This window comes from Typopeltis vanoorti, chromosome 3 (genome assembly GCF_054136105.1).
Source record: "Typopeltis vanoorti isolate ZY-2024b chromosome 3, IOZ_Tvanoo_1.0, whole genome shotgun sequence".
In the NCBI taxonomy this organism is placed as follows: Eukaryota; Metazoa; Arthropoda; class Arachnida; order Uropygi; family Thelyphonidae; genus Typopeltis; species Typopeltis vanoorti.
Genome location: NC_143551.1, coordinates 94,397,807 through 94,421,488, shown reverse-complemented (window position 1 = coordinate 94,421,488; position 23,682 = coordinate 94,397,807). Strand labels below are relative to the sequence as shown.

The 23,682-nt window shown below is 36.7% G+C and overlaps 1 protein-coding gene across 4 annotated transcripts in view; it reads right to left on the bottom strand.

Moving 5' to 3' along the window:
- Positions 1–3,677: 3,677 nt before the first annotated feature.
- LOC150108393 (optineurin-like) overlaps positions 3,678–23,682 on the bottom strand; it is a 254,883-nt gene continuing 234,878 nt past the window's right edge. For all 4 annotated transcript variants that reach the window (XM_090415814.1, XM_090415811.1, XM_090415812.1 and 1 more), the window contains exons 11-12: positions 10,802–10,835; positions 3,678–3,950 (exon numbers count right to left, since the gene is read on the bottom strand). In XM_090415814.1, the coding sequence (XP_090271940.1) occupies positions 3,822–3,950; positions 10,802–10,835 (163 nt within the window). In that variant the 3' untranslated portion in view covers positions 3,678–3,821. The remainder of the gene's footprint in view (positions 3,951–10,801; positions 10,836–23,682) is intronic.

Genomic DNA, 23,682 nt, shown 5'->3' with positions numbered 1-23,682 from the left:
AAAGGAATGCCAGATATTATCAAATGCTTGAGTAAGATCTACTGATAGCCCTGCCATCGACTGCTTTTTTGTATTAACAAAGAGGATTAGATCATGTAGATTAAATTCTACTGCTCAGCCTGGAACTCTATACACTTGTTTGCTTTTTATTATGTATCTCATTCTCATTTTAAGCCTGTTATTGATAATGCAGAAAAATATCATGTAGTCAGTATGAGATAAAGAGGTCTTCAGCTGCTGATTAAGGTGTGATCGCTATTAGGTTTTGGAATGAGGATGGTATGGCTCACTTAATATGTGTCCTGATGAGAGAAAAGAATTAAATAGTATAACTAGAATGGCAAGAATAAAATTCCAGGCCTCATGGTAAAGTTCTATCTCTAGACCATCATGTCCTGGGGGATTTTGTCTGGCATTCTTTATAGGCTGTGGTACTTCAGATGCTGTAATGAGTCTGTCAAGCCTATCTTGGATATGAACAGGAGAGCCATAATGTTTCAAGAGTTATAATTTCCAACAGATTTTTGTAGTGTTTTTGAAAGGAGTCAAGGATGTCTTGAGTGGCGTACATCTTCACCACCAAGAATGCAAATTTGAGTGATAGTCCTTTCTTTGTAGAATTTAGTGAATTGTCTGTTGAAGAATGCAGCTCAAGGATTATCTGCTAAGTGCTACTGTATTCTTATATTAAAATTTCTTTCTTCTTAATGGATTACCACAAGGGTCAGGCTCCCCTCCTTTTTAACTTATACATCGCAGATTTGCCTAATACAGCCTCAAGAAGTTTTGCTATGCTGATGACATTGCTCTAGCCACCAGACACACCAATTTTACTACAATGGAAGATACACTAACAAATGACCTTGCAGTCCTAGATGAATACTTCAACAAATGGAGATTATGTCCAAATCCTAGCAAAACAGAAGTTTCATGCTTCCACCCGAACAATAACTAGGCTGACAAAGACCTCATGTCTACTTCAACCACAAACTGCTACACTACAACAGATTCCTGAAATAACTGGGCTTCACTTTGGATAGAATTCTATCTTTTAAACCACATCTCATTAACACAGCATCCAAGCTAAAAACATGAAACAATATACTGCAAAAACTATGTGGAACAACTTGGGGTGCCTCAGCAACAACACTTCACTGCACTGCTCTTGGTCTTGTTTATTCTGCAGCTGAATACTGTTCACCGTATGGATGAACAGCACCCATGTGTACTCGGTTGATGCTCAGCTTAACACCACTATGCACCTTATTTCTGGAATAGTGAAATCAACCTCAACCTACTGGATCCCAGTGCTAAGCAACATCCCACCTCCACAGATCCAACTTTCTTCTACATGAATAAAGCAAAATCACGGAAATCCAAAATCTTTCAATCCACGAAGACATCCCACCCCTAGAAATAAACAGACTAAAGTCAAGGCACACTCCAATCTTAACAGCGAAAAAATCTTGCAGAGACAAGTTTCAACATGAAGGAGAAGTGGAAAGAGTCCTGGTGTAACACTTCAACAGGACACTTCCATGAATTAGTAGACCCAACACACCGAATCAATCATGGCAGATGTGCAGACCACCTTTACAAATAGGCCAGATTGCCTCACCCAGCCAGATAATTAACCATATTACAGTAGAATGTGCCCAACGTGCATACAATGGAAACCTGTCGGTCTTCATTCATGCTACACCAAGTGCAGTCAACTGGATAATCAACTTAGACATTCAGCTGTAGCTCAAGAATAGGTTTGAGTGTCTGTCTTTTATGATCGTATTATGTCTTATTATTGAACATATGTCTATTACTATGTTCATATATCTTATATTAAGGATTAATATGATGTAACTTTTCATGTGCGAGCCATACACTAAATAATTCTTTCTACTTGTTTCTGTCTTTCCACTTCTATCTCTATGTTACTGTTCCTAATGATGTTGCTACATTCTATACCATTGCGTTGGTTTGTTACAAAACCAACTTCTCTTTTTATACGGATCTTCAACTTTTTTCTTTTGAGGAAAGCCTGTTCCTTTCCCCATTGCATCATATTCCGTTTTACTTGTTTGAATTTTAACCACATATCCCAATTCCAGGTAACATTATTCTGATTTGAACAGAAGGTCTGGAGTTTGCTTGAAAAGATCAATGGAAAATTTAGTGGAAGTCTCCATGGTCCAGAACTGATTTCTACTTGTTCCATGTAATGGAACTTAAGTAGAACTGGATTATGATCTGATATGTTGATATCAAGATGTTTTATCTGAATTATCCTATTTATAAGGGAAGAAGAGCTATAAATTCGACCAAGACAGGTAACAATACTTTGATTCATGTATGTGTAAGCCTGGAGATTATGATTGCGAATCCTCCATACGTCTATTAGTTGAGCATTGTTGAGACATGTTTTTAACTGTGCATATCCCACTTTTCCACTCCTGGGGTGTCTTCCTATTTTGTCTAATGTTGGGTTTACAATACAATTCCAGTCTCCAGCTGCTATGATGTAGTGGTCCCTTATGTATATGGCTCCAATTCCTGGAAGAATTTTCGTCTAACTGTTCCATTGAATGGAGCATAAATATTTATAAGCTTTATTACACATCCACAGTATTTCCAGTCTGTTGTCAAGGTTCTCCCTTCTGCATCCCTTTGGATATTACAGACTGACCCATGGAAGGGAGCAAGAATAGGAACTCCTAGTCCAGCCTTGTTAAATCTTCCAAAGCTCCAATAAGAAAAGTGGATATCTGTTTGCAATGAAATTATTGCTTAACTGTGAGACCACTTCCACATTTAGTGGCTATAGAAAAAATTCCATGTTTAATCTTTAGAGCAGGGTTTCCAGATTATGTAAAAAAAAAAAATAAAAGTATAAAAATAGCATGTGCCTTTTATACTTTTTTATTATTATAATTTCACAAAGTACAATAATTTCATTTAGATTTGTTTCAATAAAGAATGTCAGGCATCAGAAATTATGCATCAAATAAAATTACTGAAATTTTTTAAAGATATTCATTTTAGTATTTCTCATATATAAAAAAAAGTGTGTAAATGCATATTTCATCTTTTAATATGTTAAGATAATGTTGTTGAGAACTGTGTAAAAACTATGCTTGTGCATGTATACAAACATAGAATAGGGTCCTCTAAAAATTAGAGCATGGAATATTCATAATAGTTAAGCAAATGTATTTCTTCAGAGTATAGGAACCATTTATGAACATATATATAAGTATCTGTGAAAACTGCTCTTTTATCCACTGTTTTTTATTTTATGGCAGAGGAAGAAGTGTTCTACTGTAATCTTACCTGTTTGCAGGTGCAGTTCTCAAAATGCATATGTACTTTTTATAAGAGCCATTTTTGCTAGACACATTTCACTTATATTTGGAATGTCCCCACATATCTGTTGTGTCATTTCAGTTTGTTATAGACTTGACTGATTTGAAGACTAGTTTATTCAGCTGTATGTAATGATGCACTCAGGTAAAGAATTTCAAAATTCTAAGGCTTCTAAGTCTACTGCATTCTTTCTTGTTAGACAATACATAGGATCCCTCTCCACCAGTGAGAGTGGATTTAACATAATTCACAATTATATTCTGAGCTAAATGCAGTAATTAAGGGGACCTAAAACAATATAAAAAAGATCACATCAAATATCAACTCCAAAACATTTTTAATATTTGTATTTGGTAACATGCTAAATACAGCAATTCTCAACAATACTATATCTCCATAACTTTAACTGCTGAATCAAAATTCCACATATTTACACAATCTGAAAAAGTGCATTTTAGATCAATTCACAAGAAACAATTCTCTTCTTCGATACATAAGTCTACATGATTATGCAGAGCTTGCAAATCTCGAAATCCAAGGTTGCATCTTGGGCATGCGAGAGTGTTTTCTTCTGGAGAATGTGGACGGTGAACCTAGGGAGAGAGCAAAGAAAAAAAAAGCAGATATAAATTTGGGGAGGGGGGGGGGTTGTAATTTATCTTATGAAATTTTAAATCAGAAATGCCAAATATAAACATGAAATGTTTGGCTTAGTCCACTATAATAGTTCATATCAACAATTTTCTTCCAAACTGGTTTGGTTTATAAAGCATTTTTAGTTTATCAGTCAGTACTTTCTTTTAAGTCATTCATATCTGTATCAAACCAAGGAGATTCCCAACCCAAAGAATTTTGCTGCAATATAAACTGTAAGAAAACATTCTTCGAAATTCTGGTAATTATACCAGAATTTTGAAGAATGAAGACAGTTTTAATTTCTCATGATGCGGTCATTGGACCACATTATTATTATTACACCCTCCATGGAGTCGACAGACTCGTCGTTGGAGGTTCAATCAACTGACACCATATTTATCATATAGAATCTTAAAGTCCTTAATACTCCTTGCATTAACAACACATTCTGGTATTGTGACAATTCTCCATGTAAAAAATTTAGTCCTCAGATCATTCTTCACCACACTTTTACATAACTTCCAGGAATGACCTCTGGTTTTTCCACTCTCACTTTCTACTCTTTTTATAATCCCCTCTGGATTAATCTGATAAAATTCTCATACTAACTTAAACGTCTCTATCATATCACCTCTCTTCCTCCTATCCACCAAACTCTGCAATCCACATCTCTTCAACCTCTCTCTCCATAGCCAGCATTCCAAAGTCCTGATATTGTCTTAGTCACTCCCCTCTGGATCCTCTCCAATGTCTCCACATCACATTGAAAACCAGGTGATCAGATCTGAGCACAATACTCCAAGTGTGGTCTGACCAGTGCCTTATACAGTGGTACAACCACTTCCTTATCCTTGCATGTTAGAGTATTTTTTATCATAGCAGCTCTACGACGTGCAACCCTAGCAATGTGCCCTCTAAACTTCAGTCTGCTGTCAACCATCACTCCCAAATCTCTAATCTCATCCGCTTCCTGCAGTACAGCACCATCAATATAGTACATAGCCTTATATTTCTGCATTCCAAAATTCCACCTTGCACTTATTGATATTAAAACTACAATCCCCACTTTTTTGTCCAAATAAAAAGTCTATTTAAATCTCCCTGAAGGGATTCATCATCAGCAGTGCTACTTATAATTCTTCCCAACTTTGCATCATCAGCAAATAACTGAAGATCCCCAGTCAGTCCATATGATATATCGTTTACAAACAAATTAAACAGCAGGGGCTCAAAAACAGAACCCTGCGGCATGCCACTGGCCACCCTTCTTTTTTGAGACACTCTCCATCATACACAACCTGTTGGTATCGTTCAGAGAGCCAATCTCCGATCCATCTAACCAATATATTGTCCATTCCCATCCTCTGCAGCTTGTATACCAACTTACCATGTGGTAACTATCAAACGCTTTTGCAAACTCTTAAGAATATCACTGTATATGATTTCCCCCCCACCCCTTATCTAACACACTTGTCAGCTTATCATAAAATGAAAGTAAATTACTGAAATAAGTAGCTACCCTTTACAAATTTAAAGAATGCCATGTCCATCAAACCAATCTCTCCAACACCTTGACCATAACTGCAGTTATACAGACTGGCCTATAGTTGGAGACTTCTGTCTTAGAACCATGCTTGTGGAGTGGTACTATTTTGCCCTCTTTCCACTTCTTAGGAACCCTACCTACTGCAAGACTTTCATTAAATAACCAGGTTATGGGCATAACCAACTGTGGTGCACATTCCTTAAGCATATGTTGTGATATGTCTTCCATTCTTACAGCCTGATTGACATCTAACCCAACCAACATCTGATACACCTCTGTTTCTTTCACTTCCAATTCTCCTAGTATTTTTCCTCTCTTCTATATATTGTGCCAGATAATTCATACCAGTATGATATATGCTGATAAAGTGCTCATTCAATAATTCCAGTACATCCTTTGCAGCTGTTAGTCTGCCATAATTATTCTTTCTCTTGCTTGTCTTGTAGCGGAAAAATTCCTTCGAGTTAACCTTGGCCTGACCAGCCAATCTCCTCTCATACTACACCTTTTAACCATGCTTATCACCTTTCTAGCCTGCACTTTATATTCTTCGTGGATTTGATCACCACCAACTGTCTTGTACTTCATAACATTCTCTTTTCCAGCACAGCTTGCTTTTGCTGATCATCCATTTCACTCCCACTTTATTTACTCACTTTACCCTCGGTATGCAGTCATACATTACTTTTGTCAGATACTGCCTTATGAGTTTCCTTGCATTTTCAACATCTTTTCTGCTCAGCTCATCTACCCAGCATAACTGACTACAGAGCTTTCTATAATCACCTGCTTTATACTTCCACATGTATCCATTTTTGGCAGTGACCTTTTCTTGCTTTCTCACTTCCCAAACAAGTACCTCATGATCACTCTCGCCAACTGGTGACAGTGTCAATACCTCATTAACAACTACATCTTGTGAAGTTATCACCAAATCCAAAACATTAAAGCCTCTGGTTGCTTCAATCACATGCTTCTTAAGATACTTATCTCTCAGAAATTAAACAAACTCGCTCTCCTTGTTCTCATACACTGTCTCCTCCTTCCAGTCTATATTCCTGTAATTAAAGTCTCCCATCAGGATCATCTTCTTTTTACATGCCCAACTAATTTGCCTAAACATTTCACAATCAGTATTCTCTGCATTCCCTGGCCTAAAACAGCATCCTATCAGATAAACTAACCCATTTATTTCAACTTTAATCACACAGATTCAAATTCTGTGCATGCCCCACCAACTTCCACACTTCGCAGACACAATTCCTCTGCAACAGCATCATTAACAGCACTCCCCCCCCTCCTCTTTTCACATCACTATCCTTCTGGAAAATTATATATCCTTCTAATTCCATTCCCGACATCACATCCTCCTCAGACAACCAAGTTTCATTTATTCCAATTACTTTTGGGCATACTGTCTCAGTGCCACAAACTCGGCTCTGTTGTTTCGAATACTCCTTGCATTTGTGCATAAACATAATCTCTGTGTGTTTGAGGCCATCCTACCAGCACGAACATTCTCTATTCTAGCTGCTATACTACACCTCCCTCCCTCTCTCTCTCTTCAGTTTGACCACAATTTCCCTGATCCTGATTTCCATTCTTGCCTGTCTCATCCTCACCTTTATGCATTCCATCACCTTGTGCTGCTGCAACCACATCTTCAACCTCATATCCACCTTCCTCCTGCTGTACAATCTGTTAATTTGTGCTATCCTGTTCCACAAGTAGACTGATCATTTGCTACGTTAACTTCTTGACTCTGTGCCTTCTCAGAAAACAATAGCCTTTCTAATTGTCCAACACCAAGCTCATTCAAATGTAATCCATCAGATTTATTTTATTTATTATTACTACTATTATTATGGGCTACTTCATGCAGTCCTTAGACTCACTGAGGAAGACCCTAAACATCATGCCAATCACTATCCAACATTTGCACAGTGCCTGTCATACTTTGCCTTGAACTCATTCAGTCATGGCACCCATAACAGGCTTTGGAAACTTATTCCACTCAACCACCCTCCCAGCAAAAAATCTATTTCTAACACCCTTGCTATTCAGTTTCCAATTATGGCCTCTAGTTCTCCCACACTATCCAACACTTGCACAGTATCTATCTTACTTTGCCTTGAACTCATTCAGTCATGGCACCCATAACAGGCTCTGGTAACTTATTCCACTCATTCACCACTCTCCCAGCAAAAAAACTATTTCTAACACTCTTGCTCAGTTTCCAAGGATGGCCCTCTAGTTCTCCCGCTACCAGACCTGTTTTGAAAAATTTCCTCTGTATTAATTTTGTAAAAACCCTTCAGTAATGTGTCAATCATATCACTCATTTTCCTCCTGTCAACCAGTTTCTGTAATCCACAAATCTTCAACCTGTTCTTATAAGGTTCATTCCACAGACCTGCTATCATCTTGGTCACTCACCTCTGGATCTTCTCCTCCTCAGTGCCAAGAGGCTAACTGTCTTATGTACTATGACAAGGGGAATGCATACACAGTAGTATACTTAGATTTTGCAAAGGATTCCAAAAGACTGTCACACCACAAGTTGGTAACTAAACTGAAGCAGATGGGATTGGATGACAGATCAGTGTGTTAGATAGGCAACTGGCTCTCAGACAGGTATCAGAAAGTTGTGTATGGGAGGAATGCAGTATCCCAGAAGAGGAAAGTCATGTGGTGTGCCACAGAGATTGTTTCGGGACCACATTGTTTAATGATATTGGGATGGGTTTAATTAGTGATATACTACTGTTTGCAGATTATGCAAAACTGGAGAGAATGAAGAGGAATCAAGCAGATGTAGGAGGACTTGAATGGATTATATGAGTGGAGATAGTATGGAATTGTCAATTTAAAGTGTTAGGTTCAGAAATTTGGTAGGCAACAGTGGGATGCAAAGTAAACACTTGGTGGGGAAATTTTGGAGGAAGTTGAGGAGACAAGAGACCTAGAGTGGCAGACAAGGATCTGAAGTTCTCAACTTGTCAAACTGCACAAGTTGTGAAGTCTTCACATCAGATAATGACAATGATGCAGAGGACTTTAAAGAGATTTGGGTTCCATTGTATAAGGCCTTGCTGTGGCTTCATATGGATTATTGTGTACAGATTTGGTCCCCTCATTTTCATGGTGAAGAGGATATATACTGGAAATTGTTGAGAAGACTGAACACAGATTTAGGGATTGTAGGTTGCAAGGAGGAAGAGAGGGGATATGATCAAGATATTAAGTTGGTCAAGAGTGTTACTGGGTTAAAGTGGAAGAATATTTTTCATAGAATGGAGGAAGGGATAGAACAAGGGGACATGGCTGGAAGTTGTATAAGGTGCAGGTTCTTTGCATGGAAAGTAGGCACACCATTTTTTAATTTAAAAATGGTGTGACAGTGTGCTGTGTGTATTAATAAGTCTTGAATCCATAGAGATCTTGTGTTATTAATAATAATAATAATAAAAGTGGCTTTTAATATTCAGGGTGAGATCACCACCCTGCTTATTTGGAGGCATGAAGAGACTTGAAAGTTTTCACATTTGATCTCTAGAGCAAATGTGAAATAATAAAAAAAAAGAAAATGATATAATAAATTTAGTTTAATCCTTTACCCAGTGTAGGCAAACAAAGTTTGCGTCTGAAGTAGTTCAGGACTGAGGCAACTCGTAGTAAAGGTGGACCAAGCTCTCATCACTCCTTGTCTCAGTATCTCCCATAATGCAAAGCACATCTCCTTGCAGACATGTATAAAGCTATGCATTAAGGGAAGGGCCACTACCCAGACTGGTTTTGACCTTTATTGAGGTCTCATCAGTGGGAGGCAGACCCAGAAGTGGTGATACTAAGGCAGAAGCAATGGAGATAGTCTAACCAAGTAGAAAATAAACTTCCAACATCTTTCTCTAAATCCAGAGTAAATTAATAATAAGATGGTACGCCTTTTGGCAACTTGTATAAGTTAATATGACCTCTCCATTGCTTCTGCCTTGGTATCACCACTTCTGGATCTGCCTCCCACTGACGAGACCTCAATAAAGGTCGAAACTGGTCTGGGTAGTGGTCCTTCCCTTGATGCATAGCTTTATACATGTCCACAAGGAGATGTCCTTTGCATTATGGGAGATACTGAGACAAGGAGTGATGAGAGCTTGGTCCACCTTTACTATGAGTTGCCTCAGTCCTGAACTACTTCAGGCACAAACTTTGTTTGTTTGCCTACACTTGGGTAAAGGATTAAACTAAATTTATTATAGTCTAACCAAGTGGAAAATAAACTTCCAAAAGAAAATGATCTTATTCCACATGGTACATTCATACCATGTAGGTATAAATGTAGCATAGGTTTACAAATAAACTTTCGTAGATGGGAGAACACACAAAGTGAAATATTAAGTTAATTAGTAACATTTTTTGGTGAAGATAGCAAATTAAATAGAAATAGATGATTAGAATAAGCAAAGCTGGAATGCTGAGGATAAATTGAATAAATTTATATGAAATAAGACAGAAATTAGCCAAATACTAAATCCATATGAGGCCTAATATACCAGATACTTTAAAATCAATTTTAATTTATGGATCTAGAGTTGGGTTAGAAATAAAACATTGATCAAAAATAAAGAACAACAGACATGAAAGTGAAAAAATGGTATCAAAAGCCTCTTTGATGCCAAGATGGCAGAAAGAAGACATTCATAATGTCTTCTTTCTGCCATGTTTGTAATCAAACATTACAAACCTTGTTTGTAATGTTTGATTACAAACATTTCTGCCCACTGTTTTTTCTACAAAAGCAAATTTTAGTATTCAAAGGTTAACTGGAAATTTTTTCCCAGTCTGAAGCAGAATTTAATGCAGAAGTTGTCTGTTTTATTGAACAACAACAAAAAAAAAAAAATCACATTATGTAAGTATTACTTGTGAATAATGCAACTTTGAAAGAAGTGAAGTGACAGCACTATTCTAACTAATTTTAGTGAATGAGATTGTTTCAAACTGCAGTTTATCCAAAATTCATCATATGGAAGTTGAATTTTTTTTTACATCTCATACCACAATTAGTTCATCATTTTAACAAATAAAAGTATAAATGGAAAGAAAAATGCACTATTAAAATGTATTAATATAGAGATGTAAGTCTTTTGAATGGTTAATTAAGCTAAGGCTAATAACATTTTAAAGAGATGAAGCACATAAATTATTTAAAACGAGATAAGAATGTTGTCTTTGTTTCATAAAGAATTAAATGAAACTTACCGAGTCAGGCTCTCCTCTCCTGTGACGATTATGTCTATGACAAATTAAACAAAAATAAATAAAATAAAAGTAATGCAAATATATATAGCAGAAGAAATGTAACAATATTTTAAGTTTATTTAAAGTAATCTAAAACAATGTCTCTGATTTGTTGTATTACACTGAGAAACAGCAAACTCATAGGAACACAGTAGTTTGGTTATTATAGTAGATAGTTTGCTATAGTTTTCTTTAGAATTTCAGTGTAACTGTTTATAGCAATTCTATAAACAATGTTCTAATGGTAGACACTATAGCAATGTTTGCTAGTGAGGGAAAGTCAACTATGTAATATGCAAATATTAATCAAATTAAAGTAGATCATTCCTGCAAATTCATGTGCTCTATTAAAATAATGCATTTTGTAAACAGAAGCGTGATTATGCTAAAAGTCCTAGTTGATTTTGAAATCTTCAAAACAGCATTACCAACAATTAATGTCTCTCAGAATTGGCTAATTTATTATATGTATTTGTACTGCTTACTTTTTATATACATATGAGATGCTGAAAATAATTGGACAAGTGAACAATTCTTGAGAGACATTAACAATTAATGTCTCTCAAGAATTGGCTAATTTACTAAATGTATTTAAGCCACAACCCAAAACCTATAAAGAAATAAAAGAAAAGATAAAAATACAAACAATAGATTTAGAAAAATGGGTGACCTATTTCCAAAATCTCTGGACAGATGAGAACAATGAATTAAAATTTTATAAGACAAAGAATGAACCTAATAGAAAATATCACAATGTTAGAACTGAAAAATATAATAAAGAAGATGAAAAATAGGAAAACGCCAGGAGAAGACAATATAAATATAGAACTATACAAAAATGCAGGTGAAAAATTTAATGAAAGACTTTTGAAATTTTTTAATATGGTTTGGATGTCCGGAAAAACCCCTAACTGTTGGAAAAAAGCACTGGTCATCCCAATCTATAAAAAAGGAAATAAAGACAATTGCAATAATTATAGGGGAATTAGCCTGCTGAATACAGGATATAAAATATATGCAGGAATATTAAAAGAGAAACTAAGCAGCATTGTAGAAAACAAATTACTAGAAGAACAAAATGGCTTCCGAAAAGGCCGATCCTGCATAGATCCAATTTTTACTTTAAAATTATTAATAGAAAAGAGAAGAGAATTTCAAAAAGAAACACATGTGGCATTTATTGATTATGAAAAAGCTTTTGACAAAATTAGTCGACAAAAATTGTTTAAAATATTAACCAATTTAAACATACCAAACCAACTTTTACAATCTATTCAAGAAATATATACAGGAAATAAAATAGCAGTTAAATTAGAACACACCTCAGAATGGAAAGATATATCAAGAGGAGTATGACAAGGATGTACCCTCTCACCTCTGCTTTTCAATATATATATAAATGAAATATTAACAATCTGGAAACAGCATAACCCATTTGGTATACAAATGACCCCGCAAATGAAGATAGATACACTACTATTTGCAGATGATCAAATAGTATTAGCTACATCAGAAGATGACTTACAAAGATCATTAAAATCATTAAATGATATCTCAAAGCAATATAATATGACAATATCCAAAGAAAAAACAAAAATAATGGCATTCAAAGGAGAAAACCCAATAAGAAGTAAAATAGTGATAGATAATAAAATACTAGAACAAGTAAATACTTTCAGATACTTGGGATGTGATCTATCATACGAAGAAGAAAAAGACATAGACACTAAACTATCAAACTTTGTCAAAGTAAATGGCATAATAAACAGTATATTTAAGTCATCCCTGGTACAAAAACACACTAGAATCAGACTATATAATGTCTTGTCAAAACCAACTCTACTATACGGAAGCGAAACATGGACCATGAAAAGGAAAGATGAAAAACAAATTCAAACAGCAGAAATGAAGTCCCTCAGAAAAACAGCTGGATATACCAAGTGGGACCACAAAACAAATGAAGAAATCTTACAATCCCTAAAAATCGAACCAATTAATTACTACATAAGACAGTATAAACAAAAATGGCTAGAACATTTAAATCGAATGGACAACAGCAGACTACCAAAAATATTATACAGATACAAAATAAGTGGAAAAAGAAGAATCGGAAGACCAAGAAAGAGATGGCATGAGACCGGAACAGGCCACATGGCCTATATTCCATGTTAGGAAGAAGAAGACTAAATGTATTTGTATTGTTTACTTTTTATGTAGATCAACCCCTGCATGAAATGCTGAAAATAATTATATAGACAAGTGATTATGAAGAAAGGAAAATTGCTGATTAGGTTTCTTTTGAATAACTGGAAGAACAGTCAAGGTAGACTGTTCCAAAGACAAGAAGATGACGAGAAGCTGTTTGGAATATCTAAAGCTCGACAGTGAATGAATTTTGACCAGCTCATGTATTTACACACTCACTCTCCTGAATTCTGGCCTTAACAAACTTTTCCAAAGGGAAAGTAGACAAATGATGGCACCCATGTGGAATAGAACAAAAACAGATGTAGAATATAAGGTGAACGCAGAAAATTCATCCTTTAAGGATGAATTTTCTGCATTCACCTTATATTCTACATCATGGGGGGGGGGGGGGATCATTAATTAAATGGATTATCCTCTTCTGGATAGAATTAAGCATTTTTAGAGAGGTTTCTGAGGCATAACCAAATACATGAGAGCAATATTCTCGGGAAGTATAGATATTTGGGATTTATACATTTCAGGACTTGTACAGGTGACAAGTAATATTGTGAGTGGAAAAGGATATCCAGTTATTTGAGCAGAGGATGTATGGATGTCATTATCAATCATATGTTAAAAACAAGTGCAAAGCCACATTTCCACACATCACAACAATCAGAAAATATTTTTAACAGTTCATATTAAGAAATCTACATAGCCATTTCAGATTATTATTACAGATAATATCAAAATAATCTTCACGTTTCAATTAACTTTTGTAATGTGTAGTTACAACCATTTGTAATTTTGATCTTATGGATTATAAGATGGCTTACATGTTTTAATAATAACATGTGATTTTGTTTTTTTAGTAATATGAATTACATTCAAATAAGTTTATAAACCCATAGCACATTTTAGTACTGTTAGAATAGATTAGACAATGCTGATCCTCTTGCTTTAGAGAGCAAAACATATTTGCAAACATACATGATCACAGAGGAATTTGAACCCACAGCGTATTGAATGGAAAGCAGATATTTGCATATATATGCAAAAACATTTTTTTTTTTTTGCATATGTATGTGTGTGTGTGTGTATATATATATGCAAAAATATGCACGTATGTATTTTTGTATGTATATGTGTATATGCTGTATGCTACACTTATATAGCATACACTTACTGTATGCTATCATGTACTATAAGCTAACATCTTTTCATAAACGATATTCATAGGTATATACTTACATAAATACTAAAATTCTGTATAACCCTTTTAGAAGTTTGTGAGTCTTAATATTATCTCTCTTTCTCCAGTTTGTTAGTGTCTGCAGTCTACAAATTCTCAATCTGTCTTCATAATCTGTATTAAACAATACTGATATATAATTTTTAACACTCTCCTTTGCACTCTCTTCATTATATCAGAATCACCAAAGAAGCCAGGAGACCAGACCTGCTTGTAATAATCCAAGTGGGGTCTTATCAAGGCCTTGTAAAGAGGCAAAAATGACTTCTTTATCTTTATGTGTCAAGGTTTGTTTCAGTATTGCAATTATTCTCTCAGTTGTATTTACAATCTTTGGTATATGACCCTTGAACTTCTAGCATAATCCCACCTATATAATATGACATTGGATATCTAATCAAATCAAGGTGCTTTACATTCACTAACATTGAGCTGATAGCCATTTTCACATACCCACAATTCTAGCCTATTCAAATCATTCTGCAAATATTGCATATCAGCAGCACCTATTACCCTACTTATCTTTGCAACATCAGCAAAAAGCTGTATGTTGCATGCCAAATCATTCCCAATGTCTTTAATGTACAGATTGAATAACAATTGACCAAAATCTGATCCTTAAGGCACACCACTGGTTACCTGAATCTTGCAGAGGGTCGCTGAAGTATGTGGCAGTGGATTTGAGCTATTGTTAAAAAAAAAAAAGTGTTTTTTTAAAAGGTGTATAGCATGAATTGTGCTCCATTTTTTTTTTCTCAGTAACACAAGTGTTGTTTAGAGGTTCTGCTTTAGAGTTTCATGTTACATATCGTGTTATTTTTGAGTTCTCGAGAACTCATGGTCACAGTCGGGAGTATTGGCGGCGGAAGAAAAGATAAGTTATTCACTATTTGGTATAGATTAATATAGTAATTATATAGCCTTTATATATAATTACTTTAGTAGTTCCTTGGCAGTAAGGAATGATGGCAGATTCAGCTGCAGTCGCAAATGGTGTGTCGCCAAGTCCTCCGCCATTTAAGAACTCCATTATAAGTAATATAATAAGGGACTTTGTGGCATGCAGTACTTGCGGCATTTATGGTGTGTGCGCAAAATGCAGGCAATAGGAGGAAATAAATGAAATAGATATATCAATAACTGACCTAGTTGCTCCAGGAACGGGAAATTAATATCGGAAGATGTCTTCCGACATTCATTTTTTTTTATGTGATAGGCGAGAATGAAGAAAAAAATATGAATGAGAAAATAATAGTCGATAATGTGGAAGGCATTAGTGACAGTGAAAGTTTCGGAGATGGTTTTGTTTGGGAGAGTGAATTTCGATTTAGAATGACTGACTTGCAGAGGGAGATAGATGGGCTGAAAGAGGAAGTGGAATGTCTTGTGAATGAGATGAGAAGTATAAAAGATGAGATGAGGAGAATGGAAGAGATAAATGCAAGGCGAGTAGGAGAGAGGGAGAGTTTTGGGAAGGATAGGAGAGGAGAGCATTTTGGGAATGATAGAAGAGGAGAGAATGGAAACAGCAGGAGAGAGAGAGAAAGAGGTATGGGAATGCTAGAAGGGAGAAGAATAGAAACAGCAGGAAAGAGGGAATGCTAGAAGAGGAGAGAATAGGAGCAGTAGAGGAGATGGAATGAGAGAGATGTATGGGAATGATAGAAGAGGAGAGAATGGGAATAGTAGAAGAGAGGGAATGAGAGAGAGATGGGAATAACACAAGAGAAGAGAATAGGATAAGTGGAAGAGAGGGAATGAAATTGAGTGATGGAGGAGGAGAGAATGGAAACAGTAGGAGAGAGGAAATAGAGGTGTAACGTATGGTGACTCAATGATCTGTGGTATGCAAGATAGGATGTGTGAGGAGTGTTTGCCTGGAGGAACAATAGAGAATGTGGCTATGGCAATTAAGAGGGGGGTGAAAGGATGGATGAGATGATTGTGATGGTGGGCACGAATGACTTGAGAGGCAGTGTAAATCAGGCGGTGAGAGATCTGAGATTCTTGCTTGAAGTTGTGCAAAAGAAAATGCAGAGAGGGAAGATTGTGTGTGTTGCCAGGTATGATAGTGACGAGCTGAGCAGAAGAGCAGCAATACTGAATTGCATAATAGCCAGAATGTGTGAGAAGGTTGAAATATGTGGATGCTTGGAGGACATTTGAAGACAGAAGGGAACTGTATGCTAGAGACTGCTTGCATTTGAATGAGGAAGGACGAAGGCATCTGGAAAGATTGTTGTTTTTCTGAATGAGTCAGTGTGTCAATGCAGGGAAACTGGAATTTCCAGGGTGGATGGTAGCAGGGATGGCCTCTTGGGAGAAGGGGGGACGATGTCAGGAAACATTGAGCCCAGGAGGGGGGGGTCGAGAGGGGACAATGATAGGTATAGAAGCTGTGACATTTTTATGCTCTATACCAGTGATGGCGAACCTTTTTGCCCAGGTGTGTCAAAAATCTTTTTTTAAAATATTGACGTTGTTGATGTGCCACTTGCATACATGCATTATAAATTTAACTACATAATCATAGATGGTGACTTATACATATCATATTAGGCTATTTAAAATTTACTTGATATAAAATCTATGAATTCATATTATACAATTAATTTAATAAACTGAAATTACAAACTTACATTACATTTAATGACTTTTCTGCTGCTGCTGCTTTCTACCAGCACTCAGCAGCAGAAAGGTCATTAAATGTAACGTAACTTATAGAAGGGCTATAGTGTGTACATTTTAATGCAACACAGGCAGCGCTCAAATCATTGCTCAATCTATTTCTCCTTTTCGATTTGATATTATTTAAGGCAGAAAATAAAGTTTCACAAGAGTATGTAGAAGATAAAATTGATAGAAGAGCTTCAGCAAAGATTTTAAGAGCATGAAAGTTTTCGGGAAGACTATTCTACACGCTTAGAATTTCACAATCTGAATTTTTACACGCAGTATCATGCAGACGTTCCCGCTCAAGTTTTCCTAATTCATTTCTAAGAGCAATAAACTTTCTTTTCCAGATAGGATTACACTGGAAGTCAGCTAGTTGCATTTCTAGATCTTTCAAATCCAACTACTCAACCCCATGTAATTTAAGATCCATGAATTCTGTTTCATCAGGATACTTCATGAATCGGATTGTTTGTTCCAACATTTGAAATTGCTCAAATCTAGAAGAAAACTGCTCAGTTCATGACTTTAGAACTTTTATAGATTAGTTGATATGCTGTTGACGATTTTTGGGACTGGTTTCACTAAAAAAAATTTTCACTCTTGGAAAATATATAAAATTGTTACTTTCTAAATCACGTTGAAATATTTTGGTTTATTCTCAAAGCCGAAACCTACCTTCGTCTTAACTGAGAGCGATCTTACGATTTATTGCAGTTTTTTCATCAGATATTTTTCAACATCCACAGTGTGTCACCTGAAACCCTCAAGTGTGTCAGTGCTGACATGCATGTCATAGGTTCGCCATCACTGCTCTATACTAATGCCAGGAGTATACGAAATAAAGGAAATGAATTGGTGGCGCTGATAGCATCAACCTGGCCAAAGATTATTGGGATCTCTGAGACGTGGTTGATGAAGGATGATATAATAACCAGAATTGAAGTGGCAGGGTACAGCATTTTTCGGCAGGATAGGAAAGGAAAACATGGTAGTGGAGTACTGCTTATGATAAATGATGACTTATGTCCTTTTAGAGTAGAGGCTTTGGAAGGCAGTGACACAAATGGTTTTGAAAGCATATGGTGTGAGGTAGAAGTGGCCAAGACAGGATATTTATTGGGGTGTTGCTATAAACCAGGGAGCACAGAGGGTGGGGACCAGGAGAGGTTTAGGGAGTTGAGCTTGACAAGTGCAAGAAGAATGATTGTTATGGGAGATTTTAACTATAGCAGTATAAGCTGGGAAGAGGAAAATGCAAGTAGTAAGACGGGGATAGAATTTCTGGAATTCTTGAGGGACAAATGTCTTCGGCAGCATGTAATGGAGGAAACAAGAGGCTCAATTGGATTTGGTCATAGCATCAGAAGAGCTAATAATAAGTGAGATGACATCCCTCCTACCAGTTGGAGAGAGTGACCATGTGGTTTTGACTTGGAAGATGAACAGACATGCAGGTGTATCAAAGAAAAGGGAACGTATGTGGAATTATAAGGCAGGTGATTATGGTAGTCTTAGGTATCAACTAGGGGCAGTTCCAGGGAGGACAGAATTGGAAGGCCAGGAAATTGTGAAAGAATATTTGTTAGAAGCAATAGTAAGCTGTATTCCACGGGTGACGAAATGGACACAATTTGGTGTAAAGGGATGACACACGATATCAAACAGGAACTGCAGTTGAAAAAGAGATTATGGAATTCAGGTTCCAAGACTGCTGTTGTAAATTACCGACCGATTAGCATATCAGGAATCATTGTCAAGGTCTTAGAGAAATTAGTCAAGAAAAGAATACAGGATTGGATAGATGAAAATAGGATATTGTATGGGGGACAACATGGTTTTGTGAAGGGTAGATCATGCCTCAGTAACTTGCTCACGTTTTATAACACAGTGACGGCTGAACTGGATAGGGGTAATGGGTTTACAGTGATACTACTGGACCTTGCCAAGGCCTTTGATAGGATACCACATGGAACCCTAATCAGTAAACTGGAGCAGATGGGTATAGATATAGGGTTGGTGAGATGGATAAGAGGGTGGTTGAAGGAGAGATATCAAAGAGTGGTTTATTCAGGAGTGGAGTCTAAAAGACGTCTTGTGACTAGTGGAGTGCCACAGGGCTCTGTTCTTGGACCACTGCTTTTCAATTTGTTCATCAATGATATTGGAAAGGATCTGAGAGGAAGTGTTCACTTGTTTGCTGATGATGCAAAGCTGGGTAGAGCAATTGTGAGTGCACAAGATGTCAAAATTTTACAGGATGATTTGGATAGTTTGGAGGACTGGGCTAGGAAAAATGGATGTCAATTTAATGTGGCAAAGTGTAAGGTTATGCACTTTGGGGTGAAAAGAATAGCAGCAGTATATCGCATTGGTGGAATCATACTCCAGGAGATTGATGAGGCCAGGGATTTGGGAGTGTTGGTGGATAGGGAGTTGAAGTTTAGGGGGCACATTGCAAAAGTAACTAAAACAGCTCACCAAATCACTTGGCTTCTGAAAAATACTTTAACATGCAGAGACGAACAAGTTGTTGTTCCTCTGTATCGAGCCTTGATAAGACCCCATCTGGACTTCTGTGCCCAGCTATGGGCACCAGGGTTTCTTCGTCATGGGGAGGAAGTGGAGAGGGTCCAGAGACGAGTGACCAAGATGATAGCAGGTCTGTGGAATGAACCTTATGAGAATAGGTTGAAGATTTGTGGGTTGCAGAAATTGGACGATAGGCAAAGGAGGGGTGATATGATTGAGACATTCAAATTACTGAAGGGTTTTTATAGGATTGATCCAGAAGATATTTTTGAAAATATGACTGGTGGTGGGAGGACTAGGGGCCATGCATGGAAGCTGGGCAAGAGCGTGGTTGACAAGGGTGTTAGAGCTAGGTTCTTTACTTGGAGAGTGGTAAATGAGAGAATAAGCTTCCAGAGTCTGTTGTGGGTGCTACGACCGTGAATGAGTTCAAGGCAAGGTATGATAGATACTGTGTGAATGTTGAATAGTTGTTCTTGACATGATGTTAGGGCCTCCCTCGATGAGTCTGTCGACTCCTTGGAGTTTCCCGGAACAATAATAATAATAATAATAATTGCGGGATAAAAATGGGAATAGAGTGCCTGATGCAAAGGACAAAGTGGAGTTATTCAATGAGCAGTTTATTGAAGTATTTCATCCTGGAGGAGGTTTTAATAATAGAGGGATAGGGCAGGATCAGGTTTTAGTGGTGCAAGAGGAGAGTGTGTTCCAAATAGTGAGTACTTTGGATACCAATAAAGCTGATGGACTGGATGGTATTTCACCGCGGGTTTTGAGAGAATGCACTAAAGAACTGACAGCTCCATTGACTTGGCTTTTCAATAAAAGTCTGGCTGAAGGTACCCAGGGAATGGAAGGAAGGTAAGATAGTGCTACTGCATAAGGGTGGTAGCAGACTGGAAGTGTCTAATTATAGGCCTGTTTGTGTGTCATCAGTAGTTGTTAGTCTTGGAGAAATTAGTGAGGGACTATATACAGAGTTGAGTAGATGAGGGTAATGTTATCTGTGAGAATCAATGGATTTTTTAAGGGGCGCTCTTGCTTTAGTAATATGATTGTCTTTTATAATAAAGTGACAAGAGCAGTTGATGAGTGAAAGGCATATACTGCCGTTTTTTTGGATTTTGCAAAGACGTTTGACAGGGTGCCACATGATAAGCTGATATTTAAGTTGCAGCACATGGGTTTAAATGTCAGGTTAGTCAAATGGATTCATACACAATATCAAGGAAGCAGAAGGTTACAAGTGGTGTTCCACAGGGCTCGGTACGGGGAACTGTGTTCGATCTTTATGTCAATGGATTGCAAGGGGGACATTCAGTTGTTTGCGGATGATGTGAAGTTGGGAAGGGTTATCAGTAATAGTGCAGATGTGGCAGCCCTGCAAGAGGATTTGAATAAACTACACAGATGGGCAAATAAATGGGGTTGTTGGTTAAATGCAGCAAAATGTAAAGTCTTGAGGTTTGGGATCCATTGATGAGAGGATGCGTACTCAATTGGAGGAGCTGTACTGGAGGAAGTAGGGGAGACAAGAGATCTGGGGGTGATGATTGATAGAAAACTGAAATTCAGGGAGCATATTGCAAAGGTGGTGAGGGTAACTCAGAGGATTGCTGCAATACTGAGAAGGATGCTGACCTGCAGAGATAAAAGATTTATCATTCCGTTGTATAAGGCCCTGATCAGACCACACTTAGACTATTGTTCTCAGATTTGGTCCCCAGGATTTGAAGGGGATAAATTGATTGTGGAAAGGGTACAGAGGCGGGTAACAAAGATGGTTTGAGGACTGTACAATATGAGTTATGAGGATCGACTGAGGGAATGTGGACTGCAGAGTTTGGTGGATAGAAGGAGAGGTGATATAATCGAGACTTTTAAACTGTTGAGAGGAGTTACAGGGTAGACATTAGAGAGAGTTCTTTCACTTGGTGGAATGGTGGGAAGGAGCGATGACAAGGGGTCCATCCATGCTTCTTGAAGAAGTTGTCTCACAACAGCTCAATAAATTCAGTTTCATTCTCATGTGATTTCACAGTTACCCAATCAATGTTCAGATAATTAAAGTCCCCAATTATGATTACTTTTTTCACACCATTCTCTTTTTTTGGTGATGCATTTCTTTGTTACTTGCAACTGATCCAAAAATAGTATATCCTTTGCACTCAATACCAGTTAGTATGCTTCTGATAGCAAGGTCTCATTAATGCCTACAATATCATCATCATCATCATGCGTATCAAGAATTTAGGCCTAACATGGCCTGTTCTGGCCTTAGAAGTCATCGTTGAATAGCTTAAGAGGACATCCTGGTTTTCTTTTTCCTAATGGCTTGTACTTTAAGGCTTGTTTTGGTAATCTTTCTGTTTTCATTCTTTGAACATGTTCCATCCATTTATGTTTATATTTTTTAATTTTTTCTATTACTGGTTCTTGGTTTAATTCTTTCATAATTTCTTCATTTCTTTTGTGATCAAATAGGGTATACTTTGCAGTTTTTCTCATAAACTTTATTTCTGCTGTTGTTAATCTTGGTTTATCTTTTTGTTTCATTGTCCAGATTTCGCTTCCATACATTAAGACTGGTAGGGTTAATGTATTGTATACTTTTAGTCTGGTTTGTTTTTGAAGTAGGTTTGGTTAAATATAGAGTTAATTACACCTGTTATTTTTAAATATTTTGCAATTTTTACATTTATATCTTTTTCTTATGTTATCATACATCCTAGGTAGTTAAATGAATTCACCTGTTCTCAGATCTTGTTATCTATTACTATTTTAGTTCTTGCTGGATCTTGTCCTTTAAAGGCCATAGTTTTTGATTTTTCTGTTGATATTATCATACCATAATCTTTGGATATCTCATTTAGATCTAAAATAGCTTTCTGTAAGTTATCTTCAGAATTTGTGATTATTATTTGGTCATCAGCAAAGAGGAGAGTGTTTAAGTTTACTGTAGGAGAAAGTTTAATTCCTTGATGTAAATTTTTATTCTATTTTATTATTATTTCATTTAAGTACAGGGTGTTCGGGATAAATTTGACATATTTATAATTAATTATATTTTTCCGTAAGTTACATGTATTAACACACACTTCTCTTCATTTAAAAGTTTGGACCCTTCTTCATTCATATACAAGATGTCAGAAAGGATGGATAGCTGGAACCCACCTGAATCATGGAAGAGAATAACTTGTATCATGATGATTCGTGCCCGCCATCAAAATAAGGATATTACGACTGCTGCCCAATGCTCCCTGAATACAGTAAAAACAATCAGGCATGAACTAGAGACTTGCAATGGTGACTACGAGGATGTAGCAAGAAGAAAGATCCCTAGCAGATGATCTGATTGCGTTCGTACAGCAGAATTCCTCGCAAATCTGCAGGAACAGGTGTTGAAGAATCCTGGCATTGGAATTCGGGCTTTGTTCGTGGAGTTGCTAACTGTAGTCAAGCCCTGGATAACAAGGGTAGCCAATGGTAGGCCGTATGTATGGCAGCAGGATTCGGCCCCTTGCCACACCTCTGGGAAAAGTCAAAAATGGTTGTCTGAAAATTTCTACGACTTCACCAGTCCAAATGTTTGGCCTCCAAACTCCCTAGACCTTAACCCCATGGATTATTTTGTATGGGGCGCAGTTGAAAAAGACACCAATCGCACTTCCAGTAATACAAAAGCCCAGTTAATGGATAAAATTAAAACAGTTTTTGCGGCCCTTCCCAGGGAGACTGTAGCATCAGCTTGTTCGAGGTTCCGAAGCAGAATTGAAGCTGTGATCGATGCTAATGGTGGTTATTTTGAGTAAATCTTGTTGATAGTATTGTAATTAACTCTGCCTGTAATGTTTTTTTGTCAATTCATTAAATTTAATAGATACAAAGAAGATTTTCTTTTTCCTTACGAAACTGTCAAATTTATCCCGAACACCCTGTAGATATTAAAAAGAGTTGCTGAGAGGGGACATCCCTGTCAGACCCCTTAGTTTATCTCTCTCGTATATGATAGCTTGTGATTTAATCTTATTTGTATTTGATTATTTTCATATATACTTGTGATAGCTTTTAGGATATTATTTGGCATTTATCTTTCTTTTAATATGTTAAATAATATGTTTCTTTTAACTTTGTTAAATGCTTTTTCAAAGTCAATAAATGCAATGTGTTTCTAAATTGTATTCTCTTCTTTTCT